Raw genomic sequence first — 13,167 nt, 5'->3', positions numbered from 1 at the left:
CCCAAAGCAGTACTCAGTGGGCTGAATACCTCCTTGTCTGTCAGGCAGTCATTTCAACAAATTCAAACTCGTCTACAGCTTCACCAAGTTCTATTGAAATCCATCCACGACTTTTTCAGTAGACTTAAGTGATCACATATGACCTCCAGCTGTGAAGCATCTGTCATCTTGTTTTTGTAGTTCTGAGTGCTCAAAGACACGTGGAAAATCTCCATTTGCACAGGTAGCAAATCGCTAACAGTTTTCCTTTCAAATTTTCCATGACAGTGTGTCTCGTGTGATTCATTAGACATCATTTATCAAAATGTTCATGGAAAGGAGAATATTTTCTTGGAAAGTTTCTATGGAAAAGCAACATGTTTCATGAAATTTGTTCTTACCCAGATTAATGTAATAATGAACCCCAATTGTGCTTAAATTCACAATTGCAATTACTTGTAATGTGTAATTAATGTATAATTAACACCGGTATATGCCTTGACAATTCCTTTCATGAGTGCAACTCTTTAGTATTGCAACTGAAATGAGAAAGTATTATACTAAAGAAATAGCTGATGCCCGTATAGCCTGAGATGCCCTGGGAAGTCTTTTACCCCCAGAGTGCTATTCAGGTGTTAGTCTGTCAGACTGGAAATCACACCAGTTGAAGCTGACTTGTCATGTCAAACCCATCAAACTTGAAATCTCTGTCCAAAGCTCCAATGTAGTGTTTACAGGGTGTGATAAATCTGTAAATTGCCACAATTTGCTATCAGCAGAAATGTGTAATATTCTGAGAGTGCAGTCTACTGGGAACGCTAGCCTTAACTGAAATGTGGAAAGTAATTATTTGTAAACCTTTTCATTAGTACAGGCAGATTATATTATGTTTATTTTTTCTTAATAATTTTGTTCCACAGTTTCTTACTTGATAATTTTACTGCAGTGGAAAAGATGCATTACCATGGTCATTGTCTCCTAGGTGATTTCACAGCTGAGGATTCTGAGCAGGTCGGTGGCGGCCGGGTCCAAGTTCGATCGAGAGATCTGGTCCAACGGGCTCTCCCCTGTCCTCAACCTGTGGAAGAAGCTGAATCAGGTGAGACGAGACCTTCACCTTGTCCCCGCTCCTCTCTCTTCACTCATACAACCCCTCCATCCGGGCCACTCCAAAGCTGCTGTGTACAGCACCCTCTCTCCTGCCCCTCTTACCCTCATCCCCCTTTCTTTAAATTTTTCCTCTAATGCCCTCAAACCTTTTTTATGAATGGGGCCAGAATCCTTGTTGTGTGACAACCAGGTTTGGCTCCTCTGTTCATGATGGTGGCAGTGGACATTGGTTGTCCAGATGTGTGTCGTTTCGATTCCCAGGGACATGGCTGCCACACCATTAAAGAAGAAATTGCTTCGGTAAATGTGTGTAGCTTTTTAAGTGCATAACAGCCCCTAAAAAGTAAATTTTTTGGGGACAAGTGGGGAGATACAGGTGCATTTTAGACCTCAGCAGTGTACAGTGCCTTTGCTATGAATGTGTAAAGACTGAACAGTAAAGGAATGTTATCACTCAGTCTTGAGGGCTAATCACTTGCAGTACAGTACACCAGAGCCATCACCCGGTCAGCCAGGTTCTGTGATCCTCTCACAAACACTCTCCAGCCATTTTAGTCCAGAGCAGTGGAACGGAAAAGGAAATGTTAAAGAGTGTGCAATGGCCTGAGGTGCCTGGCTCCATAATGATGTTTTGCATTGAATGTCAGTTGCGTTTGAGTATTTTGCCGCTGTCTGGAAATCCACAGGGAGTCGTGAGTGCATTTCCCTCTTTTTTTTTCTTTTCTGTTTTTTTTCCCCGCAGAAGTTGTTAAAAATGTTTTCGTCTCCCTTTTCTTTGATATTTCCACACTTGCGCAGTTCTCTCATTGTGTTGCCTCAGAGCTTGAAAATCATGACACTTTTAAATGGGAAGTAACATTTCTAATCTACAAAACTGCTCCGCACTGTCAGAGCTCCATATGGTATTTGAGATGGGTTTTTTTCAGTAATGGCTCAGTTCTTTCCTCTCTCATAAAGGCACAGGGATAATGTTGGCCCCTGGACATTTTTACCCTTCTCACTCATTAAATTAGCTCTTTCAGTCATCTCTGGCCTCACGGTGGCTTTCCTCACCTGTTTTGTTCTCACCCTTGACCTCAAGGGGCATCCTGGTCTAGGCAGTGACACTTACCCTGGTCCAGTTTATGGTCCTCACTATGGTTAAAGGATAGTCAGCGTCTTAAAATGTCATACTGTACTTGATTTTTGTACGTCGCTTTGGATAAAAACATCTGCTAAATAAATGAAATGTAATGTAAATGTAATGATATGTGCCAGCCACAGCCTTATCGTAGTGATATGTTCCAACCACAGCCTTATCCCCAGGTTGTTCTGGAAGCTTTTTGGACTTCATGGTTCATTTTTTGCTTACAAGGACAGGCACATATATTCCACTTTGTTTTCCTTTGTTGAAATCATGTGAACCACTATTATTGTGCATATTCGTTCAACTATGTGTCTGAATTTGATATAGGCCTAATCCTTTCCACCAGACCTAATTTAGATTTTCCGTAGGAAAGGGTCTGCAACTTACATCAGGTCATCTCTGTTTTTATATTTTAATTGGTTGTGGACTTCAGAGGCATTCATTTCTGTTTAAAAGTCTTGTGGTTTCTGCAGCCAACAGAATGTGTGTGTGCGTGTGTGTGTGTGCGTGCGCGTGTGTGTAGTAATATTACCAAATGCTCGCTGCATAGATTCTTGCAAATGGCTCATGGTTATATTCATTAGTATAGTATTTATTTATGACTGCTTATTCAACCATTCCTTGAAGGAATAACAGCTGAAAGCTGAGACAAGGGACAGATGGTAGAAGCTCTTGAGCAAAGCTGCCTTGAGGCTTTTTACACAGCGATAATGCACCTAAAGATCTCCGGAAACACACGCTCTGTACCTTTATGCACACAGCCCCTGATTCTGACATAAGAAAGCCCGTCGCATGAGAGAGCACGGCAGATAGATATTTCAACTGCTTTATGCTTTTAAGCCCTGTTTTTTTAAACGCGCGTTATATTACACTGCATGACATTTGTTCATCCAGAGGAACTTATATGAATGTACACACGCGTGTGAATCTTTTCCGTGGGGGAAAACGGGGGCAAACGGCGATGTGAGAAAGGAGGGTGACCGTCGTCCTCGGCCTCCTCCCCTCTCCCCTCTCCCCTCTCCTCATATAGACGCAGTTTATTTTCGCTCTGCTTAATAGCCCGTAGTGCCTGGCGCTGACGCCCTGACTGGCTCCTGCGCTGCGCTTGTTTGCCTCCCCTGGTTTCCTGGGGGCTCCTCCGCGTGGGGGGGGTGAGTCAGTCCCTCTGCGTGATGCGCAGAGCTACGAGTCTGTCATCCAGGCCCGTAGCCCGGACTCCGCGCGAACGACGGCGGCTCCGAGAACGCTCCTCCCAAAACAGCGGTCTGCAGCGAGCCGCCACGCGTTTCCGGCCCGAGCCGCGCGCGCTGAGCGACGTCCACCCGCCCTCGCCTCGCGGCCCCCGCGTAAGAACGCCTCGCATCACTTCCTGTCACTGAATTAATGTTGGCTGCGAGCTTTAGAAAGTTTGCAGGATTCAGTGGGTGGTGTGTTTATTACTCCAGGGAGCCAGAGAGCAAGAGAAGTCTTGTCTTACGCAGCGCGGTGGTTTCATTCCAAGAAATCAGGCTGTAAAAACAGTACAGTAGAGCACTCTAACATGCAGTAATCACATTTTTTATCAAATTATTTCAAAATGTAAAACAGGTTCTGACATAGCCCTGCCCCACCATGGTAGATATTCTACCGTGAGGTAATTCTGGTACAGACAAATAAAAAAAAACACACACACACACTCACATACACACACACACACAGTTGTATGTAGAGTCACAGACCCTGATAGATACCGGCAGAGATGAGCAGTTTACGTGTGTGTAAAGTAAGGTTGAGAATAATTACCTTGGATGCCTGTGCATTAAGACCTGTGATGCCAAAGCTATTGGAAAGGGAGCAGAATTGATTGTAACTCTGTAAAGTTGATTTTGGTTCGTATGGTTCATCACCGGGCAGCAGCGTAGTGTAATGGGTAAGGAGCTAGTCTTAAATTCCCCGGTAGGACACTGCTGTTGTACCCTTGAGAAAGGTACTAATCCTGCATTGCTTCAGTGTATATCCAGCTGTATAAATGGATGCAATGTAAATGCTATGTAAAAGTTGCGTAAGTCACTCTGGATAAGAGCGTCTGCTAAATGCCTGTAACGTAATCACGGAGGAAGATCTTTCCCTCAGATCTTCCCCGTCAGTAATCCTGCTGTTTCTTTAGCTATGATGCGCTGCAGTCCCATTCCCACAGGGCCCTCTGCCTCAGAGGAGCTCACTGTACCCATCAGTCATTCAGCCGCGGACGCACCGGAGCGGCGAGCCCCCTGCAAGGACACCCCGCATCACTTCCTTTCTCCGCGCTGGAAAGCCAACGCTCGCTGCGTGCTTTTACTGCACAGGAAGCAGTGGGTGGTGAGCTCATTACTCCAGGGAGGCCTGCAGAAGATGGGAAATCATGTCTTACGCTGCTCAGCAGTTTTATCCTAACAAAGGAGGCGGGATCAATACGGGGTATTCTGGGTGGCTTATCCCGCTAAAGCGCCGGTCCCAGACGCACTGACATATCACGGCTGGGAGTTCCGCAGGCCCGCGCATGACCGAGCTCGATAGCGCCTGGAAAGAGGGGTAAAGATGCTCTACTGCAGAGCAGAGACCAGCATGGGTAAAGATGCTCTACTGCAGAGCAGAGACCGGCGTGGGTAAAGATGCTCTACTGCAGAGCAGAGACCGGCGTGGGTAAAGATGCTCTACTGCAGAGCAGAGACCGGCGTGGGTAAAGATGCTCTACTGCAGAGCAGAGACCGGCGTGGGTAAAGATGCTCTACTGCAGAGCAGAGACCGGCGTGGGTAAAGATGCTCTACTGCAGAGCAGAGACCGGCGTGGGTAAAGATGCTCTACTGCAGACCAGAGACCGGCGTGGGTAAAGATGCTCTACTGCAGAGCAGAGACCGGCGTGGGTAAAGATGCTCTACTGCAGAGCAGAGACCGGCGTGGGTAAAGATGCTCTACTGCAGAGCAGAGACCGGCGTGGGTAAAGATGCTCTACTGCAGAGCAGAGACCGGCGTGGGTAAAGATGCTCTACTGCAGAGCAGAGACCGGCGTGGGTAAAGATGCTCTACCGCAGAGCAGTGGATGGGTTGCGTGCCTCAGATGATAGTTACCTTCTATTAGCCTTAAATATGGCAGGGAGATGACAGAAACACTCTGCCATGTGATTAGACGTATAAAACACTTTTTACAATGTACACTGTACAATGTGCATCGCTGATGGATCTTTGTTTGCAAACGTCTATTGCAAGTAAATAGGTCTAGATTTGCTTGGGAAGAAATATTGTCTAATTATTTACTTGAGACTCTGCTTCCCTCAGCAGAATCGAAACTAAATCCAAACCTGTGAAATCACCAGCTGGCTGCTGTCGGTAGCAGGTGCAATTTTAGGAAGGGAGAAGGCTAGCCTCCATAAAAAAATAGTAGATGTTTTATCTTCTGCACCGGATTGTTGGGTGACAACCCATAAAAAGCAGCAGTAACTTTTAGCGGTACGGCTGAATCTTCCATTGACTATCAGTTACACCTCCTCCTAGGTTACGGGCGTCTGCGCCTCCTGCAGTTGATTGATTTGGGCGGGAAACATTCCAGCAGTGGCGGCCTGGCGGACGAGGCTTTAGTGCGGGCGGTAAAATAACCGCGGCTCGCTGTTCTCCCGCCGTTCCCCGTGCGGCTGTCAGCTGCAGCGCCCCGGCGCAGGCGGGGTCTAGTGCCCGCGCGCGTTAGCGTGCGGATAACGAGCCGCGATGCGAGGCGGCTCCAGCCCGGCAGAGCGGGCCGCGCGCGTTAGCGTGCGGATAACGAGCCGCGATGCGAGGCGGCTCCAGCCCAGCAGAGCGGGCCGCGCGCGTTAGCGTGCGGATAACGAGCCGTGATGCGAAGCGGCTCCAGCCCGGCAGGGCGGGCCGCACGGAGGTCACCAGGTCACGCCGCTCGCGGGGCCTGCAGCGCGCTCAGCTTGTTATTTCACACCTCTCAATCAGGAGCGAATACATGAGCGGGGCCCCGCCCCTCTCGCTCATTAAGAAGGGCTCACGCGCTCCGTCCCCTCTCTGGGGTCTGCTACTGTGTGCCTGAAAACAGCCATAGGGCTGCTCCCCAGTGTACCCACAGCAGCGCTGGTACATGCAAAGACATGTATGAACATGCACGCACACGCACACATACACATGCACACACACGCACACATACACACTCACGTACTCATTCTCTTTGCGTGAACTGTGTGATACGTGTGCACTGTGGCACCAATGCACATTCCTGCCCGTCCATCATGTAAATGGGAAGAAATAGATTTTGTCAGATTTTCGAGGATATTTTTCATCGCTGTAGTTATCTGCCTGCTTCTCCGTTGCTTGATTTGAGCTTTTTCTCTTTTTATGATAATGATGTTTTCTAATTCTCCCAGTGTCCTTCAGTCAGACAGCTCCAGGTTCTCGGTGGTCTGTTTTGCATAGATATCGTTATCCAGGGCACTTTGATCCTGGCACGTACGGTACCAGCCTCAGGTACGCTTGCATGTGTGAAATGTGAAAATAATCTCCTACTTATTTGTCCGCATTTACATCCGAGCGCGGGTATTGGAGATTTGGGGCTCAGCGATCGGCTGGGATCTCCCAGTGGCGATGGCTGTGACATTTCACCGTTCCTCGCTTACAGTAAATTAACAGATGTTTCTGGGCTCTGAACTGTTTGCTGACAAACTTGCCCTGTTTGTTCGCGGTCTGGGCTCCATTGTTATTGTAATCGTTTGTCTCGCAGGCTTATCTTGTCCAGAGCGACTTGCGCGGCTTGCATTTTTACACACTATCCATTTATTTGGCTGGATGTTCTGCAGTAGCAGTTCAGGCCCGGAGCAAAGGAATGACGGCAGTTCCCAGCCAGGGAATTGAACATGCAACCTCCCGGCTATAAGCCCATTTTATAAGCCCCATGCTGTGTAGTGCTTTGACTGGAGTAGGTATTGAACATAGTACCTTTTCGCTAATGCCTGTTTTACAGACATGTAGAATATGTTTGCCTTTCTGTGTTCATCTACTGCGGGACTGCCCAACCCTGTTCCTAGAGATCTACAGTACCATCCTGTATTTGTAATTTCAACCCTAATTTGGCACACCTGATTCCACTGATTATCAGCTCAAGGAGAGCTTTAGCTCTTGAAGGAGGGGTGCTTTCTTAGGGTTGGAGTGAAACCTACTGGACGGTAGATCTTCAGGAACAGGGTTGGGCAGGAGTATCTACAGGATATCACCCACAGTGCTTAGGTGATAATTATGATTTCCCACTTGCCTCCTTATGCAGTGCTGTATTTATTCCTAGCAAAGGTGGCCTCGTTAGCTGTAGAGGTGGGCGGGGCATAGACCCACCGCCAGCTTTTGTCGTACTTAATTGCAGTATAAAAGTGATGCAGTGATAATAGGGCTTTTTATACTGGGTGCAAATGAAGCTATGAATGTTTGAGAATCTACAGCATTTCACTGGCCTTGAATGAATTGCTGGTCCCTCTTTATTTCTCAGTAACAAAGAGCATTAGCATATCTTATTCAGGTTACTCAAGTGGATGTTACTCTAGCCTGTGTGTTTGTGTGCTGGCGGGTTGTCGGGGCCATTGAGTTCCATTGTTAGCCAGAGAAGCGCAGCATTTGTATGTTACTAATTGAATTTGCCTTTGGCTGAGGTTGAATGAGCAGCGCGACAGCCCAATGCATCTTTTGTTTTGGACGGAAAGCGTTCTGGCGCGTTGTTTGTCAGACCTCTGCTCAAGCTGCTTCGCTCCCTCAGCAGCGCTCCTCAGGGGAGGTGTGCTGGTTGGTTGGGAGCGTATTTGAGCTCATGTTTTGACATTACAGTGTAAACAGCAGAGCGTGCTGAGGGCAGGGGCGTCCACATCACCCTAACAGGCCCTCTGCTGGCCTGTCACTCACCCCAGCTTCACAGCTCACAGTCCACACACGTGCAGTCACACACACAAACACACATACATACATACAGTACACACACACGCACACACACACACATACATACAGTACACACACACACACACACATACATGCAGTACACACACACACACGCATACATGCAGTACACACACACACACGCATACATGCAGTACACACACACACACACGCATACATACAGTACACACACACACACACACACACACACACACACACACACACATACATACAGTACACACACACACACGCATACATGCAGTACACACACACACACACACACATACATACAGTACACACACGCATACATGCAGTACACACACACACACACACACACACACACACACACATACAGTACACACACACACACACACACGCATACATGCAGTACACACACACACACACGCATACATGCAGTACACACACACACACACACACACACAGCTAAAGTGAACCCTTAGTATCTATATCTCCCCATCTACTGACCCGCACCCCTTCTTTTACTTACCACACACTGCTATAGAGCTTTCATTACAACAGCTTCAGGTATCAAACGGCAAACTATGCACATTGATTGCAAACTGAAGAGAATTTGATTGCTTTTCCTGAAAGCCTCGTGTGTATTTCTGTGTGCCGGATGCTTCTTTAATGGAGGATAAGAGCAGAACAGCCCTCACATACCACTTCACTTTCTCTCTTTCTCCTCTGTCCACCTTTTATCTCCCTAACTATCTCTCCTTTTCCCTCTCGCTTCCCCTGTCCCATCTCATCCTCCCTCTCTTAATCATTTCATTTTTCAATTTCAGGGTGCTTTATCGCCATGACACCGGAGCGTGGCCACAGCGGAGGTGGCAGAGAAGAGCGTTGGTCAGCAGATGCTTATACAGTCTGTCATTCAGGGTGTCTCTCTCTCTCTCTCTCTCTCTCTCAGGGCTCGTCTCTAATCCATCAGAAGGTGGCCCCGCCCAGCGAGAGCCAGGGCTCTCCCGTTCTCTCTTTCGTCATCCTGGAGCAGTTCAACGCCGTGCGCCTGGTCCAGAGCATCCACCAATCGCTGGCCGCCCTCAGCAAGGTCATCCGCGGGACGTCCCTGCTGACCGCCGACGTGCACAAGCTGGCCACCGCCCTGCTCAACCAGGAGGTGAGTGACCGCGGGACCGTACCGTCCGGTCAGGAGCGCAGCGCCCGGTCAGGAGCGCAGCGCCCGGTCAGGACCGTACCGTCCGGTCAGGAGCGCAGCGCCCGGTCAGGACCGCACCGTCCGGTCAGGAGCGCAGCGCCCGGTCAGGAGCGCAGCGCCCGGTCAGGACCGTACCGTCCGGTCAGGAGCGCAGCGCCCGGTCAGGACCGCACCGTCCGGTCAGGAGCGCAGCGCCCGGTCAGGACCGTACCGCCCGGTCAGGAGCGCAGCGCCCGGTCAGGACCGCACCGTCCGGTCAGGAGTGCAGCGCCCGGTCAGGAGCGCAGCGCCCGGTCAGGACCGTACCGCCCGGTCAGGAGCGCAGCGCCCGGTCAGGACCGCACCGTCCGGTCAGGAGCGCAGCGCCCGGTCAGGACCGTACCGCCCGGTCAGGAGCGCAGCGCCCGGTCAGGACCGCACCGTCCGGTCAGGAGTGCAGCGCCCGGTCAGGAGCGCAGCGCCCGGTCAGGACCGTACCGCCCGGTCAGGAGCGCAGCGCCCGGTCAGGAGCGCAGCGCCCGGTCAGGAGCGCAGCGCCCGGTCAGGAGCGCAGCGCCCGGTCAGGACCGTACCGTCCGGTCAGGAGTGCAGCGCCCGGTCAGGAGCGCAGCGCCCGGTCAGGACCGTACCGTCCGGTCAGGAGCGCGACCGCGGCCTCGGATTGGTCTTCAGGCTCCGGTCTCGCTGTCCTTCACGGATCTTATGAAGGGATGGCAGTACATGGTCATCCTCACCTTCCCACCTCAAGAGCTCTTGCTAAAGCCAATTACATCCACACGTTCAGCTTTTAACAGTTCCCATCAACGCCTGTCCCGCCACATTATGGTCCGATCTGATCTGAATTAAAAGTTGAACCCAGACTTCTTTTTGACTCCGATGTTTTGTGCGAGGAGTAATTGGCGTGGCACTTCCATTTCTGTTAACTCCCTGTCCCCGGCATTTTAGAAAGATTGCTTTCCTCAATTAGGCTTTGAGACAGCCGATAATAATCTAACGAGATCGCCTGCGTTTAACTTTCACGCTTTGATTGCACTCCTGATTAATTTAATCCGCTTAGTCATCGGAGCCGTCTCCTGGCACGTGTCATCACCCGACGCTTCTCTCGCACCGCTTCCTCTTCCTGTTCGAGCCGGTGGGCACGAACGCGGCCCCCCCCGGCGCAGGCAGAATAGTTTCCTCGCGATTAGACGCCAAACAGCCCTTAGCTTCAAACCCGTCGGATGACAAGGACGTCAAATCAGGAAGCTCTCATTACGGGGGGAAAAAAAACCCCAAAAAACATGAGGGCGTGTGCAGTCTCTTCACAGCCCGAGAGAAGAGCCTGCCGGATCTTTCGCAGTGGTTGAGGAAGTGTAATCTCAGTGCTATCCTGTTTACCTCCCCGTTAATCACCATAATCAGCTCCGCTCAGCGACGCGCTTTCTCACCGCTGAGGGGATTCGCTGGAGGACGGAAGGAAAGCAGAAGATTACAACCAGCCCTTCCATCGCCTTACCTGCACTGGGAGTGCCTTTAAATAGGATACGTTTAAAGGGAGTTTTAAGAATGTGTATTATTTCAGTTTAATGCATGTCGTTTGATCGTAGGTGTTTGTGGAAGCGCCCTGGCGACCTGCCGGCTGTGCGGTGCCCGGTATGGGGACGGTCTCGGATGGCCTGTGAAGTGACGTTTACTGTGCGTGTGAGGAGGGAAGGTGAAGTGCCGTGCTGATATCCTGTCTGAGGGCAGCCGGCCACATTTCAAACAGATCTGGGCTGTCTGACAGTAATTAGAGAAAGTGCCAGTTTCATCATGTATCTCCTCACAAGTTTTCCGCTCTCAGAGTCTCTCAGAATCTCTGAGTCTCTCAGAGTGTAAAGGACAGACTGCGGTTCTGCGCCTTGATCTCCCAGGATGCCGTGTCTCGTTAATAAAACCTGAGGGGGATTCGAAGGCTCCTCCTGGGGCGAGCGGGGCGCTCCGTCGGGGAGGCGGGCGCGGGGAGCGGAGAGCCATCGTTGGGGGCGGTGCTCTGAGGCGATGGGCTCTCTGGCAGAGGAGGCGGGGTGAAAGGCCTCATAAGAGGGGGGAGGCTGGGGAGAAACCAGACGCCCAGGTGGGGGCGGAACGGCGTTTAGACGCCCCGGCCTGCCTCCGCCACATCTGCTGGCCGCGGCGCGTAGTCCCGCGAACGTGCCGGCGGCGCACTCTGGGCGCACGTGCGTACGCGTCCCGCGCTCTTCACAGACAGGCCGCGCTGTGGCTTTGATTAGCGCGCCAGCCGGGCCCGTTATTAACCCCCCCCCCCCCCGCCCCGTCCCGGGCCCTGCTGCTGATAGGATGACGGATGAGCGGAGCGGGAGATTCTCAGGCCTCCTCACACCAGCCATATCACTCTAATCCCCTCCTACTGCGCTGCAGCTCCGCGTGTCCGCTAATGCAGGAGAAATCCCCTCAGTCCTTTTCTCTTTCTTTCTCACTCTCTCCTCCCCCCCCCCCCCCCCCCGTGTGTCTCTGTCTCTCCCTCTCTGTCTCCTCTCACTCTGTCTCCCCCCCATCTCTGTATCCCCCCCCCCCGCCTCTGTATCTCCCACCCTCTGTCACTGTTTTAAGGAAATTAGCAGGCATACTTAAACGTTCCTTTTTTTCTCTGGGATTCTCTCTTCTGGACTCTGTTATGTTTTTGTGAACATGTTGAGACGGCTATCACTGGACTAATTCATCAATCGCTACACACAGTGGTGCCTGCCTATTTGTTCTGCTCAGACTGTTGTTTTGAGAGTTGCTTTCAGATCTTACAAAATATAAGATTTATGTCCACACATATAATTCGCTTCAGAACGCTGCATAAAATATTAGTTGGTTGATTAATAATATGACTGGATTCTTTCACTCGATCACTCTATTGTTTCAGAGCGTATCTGTACTCTGTACGTGATCTTTAAGCAGGAATGCATTCTCAGAGTCTCCCTCCTCCTCCCCTCTGCAGTGTCCTCTGAGCTGGCAGAGTAAGTGGGAGGGACCGGAGGACCCCATGCAGTACTTAAGAGCTGTGGTGGCTTGTGCTCTCGCCATACAGGTAAACGCATCACACACCTGCAGCTAACACACATCACACACCTGCAGCTAACACGCATCACACACCTGCAGCTAACACACATCACACACCTCTGGCTAACACACATCACACACCTGCAGCTAACATGCATCACACACCTGCAGCTAACATGCATCACACACCTGCAGCTAACATGCATCACACACCTGCAGCTAACATGCATCACACACCTGCAGCTAGCACACATCACACACCTGCAGCTAACACACATCACACACCTGCAGCTAACACACATCACACACCTGCTGCTAACACACATCACACACCTCTGGCTAACACACTTCACACACGTCCAGCTAAATTGCGCACCACTACTAGCTGAAACATACACTGGACATATCTTTCAGGTTATGCTTGAAAGTTAGGTTGTGAGGAGGTGCATGGAGTTAGCATGTGAGGAGGTGTGTGGTGTTAGCACGTGAGGAAGTGTGTGTGTGAGGAGGTGCATGAAATTAGCTCATGGGGAGGTGTATGGAGGTAGGAGCGCTCGTTCTCTCCGTTTGATAACGCTCGCCTCCTCTCATAGCGACGGGCTGCTGCAGCTGGCTGTGGAGGGCTGAGGGGGCTGGTCCTCCTCGTGGATCTGTTCAGCATTAGAGGAGGACCGGTCGATTCTGCAGTCCCTTCTACAGTTCTCTTTCACAGCCCTTCTGCAAAATCTCTGTATCCGTGTTTTATTCCCAGTATCGAGAAAAGACTTCTATAATTAGTACCATCCATTAAAGCTTTCATAAGCGTTTTACAAA

The 13,167-nt window shown here is 50.6% G+C and overlaps 1 protein-coding gene across 1 annotated transcript in view; it reads left to right on the top strand.

Annotated features, from left to right (window-relative positions):
• The window catches only part of LOC118209690 (cytoplasmic dynein 2 heavy chain 1), a 158,113-nt gene that overhangs the window by 130,419 nt on the left and 14,527 nt on the right, over window positions 1-13,167 (top strand). The window contains 3 exon segments of the mRNA XM_035385246.1: window positions 962-1,078; window positions 9,076-9,285; window positions 12,293-12,382. Coding sequence (XP_035241137.1) covers window positions 962-1,078; window positions 9,076-9,285; window positions 12,293-12,382 — 417 coding nt within the window.

The sequence above is a fragment of the Anguilla anguilla genome, chromosome 12 (assembly GCF_013347855.1).
Source record: "Anguilla anguilla isolate fAngAng1 chromosome 12, fAngAng1.pri, whole genome shotgun sequence".
Classification (NCBI taxonomy): Eukaryota; Metazoa; Chordata; class Actinopteri; order Anguilliformes; family Anguillidae; genus Anguilla; species Anguilla anguilla.
The sequence above is the reverse complement of the archived record's forward strand: the minus strand, read 5'-3'. Positions and strand labels throughout refer to the sequence as shown.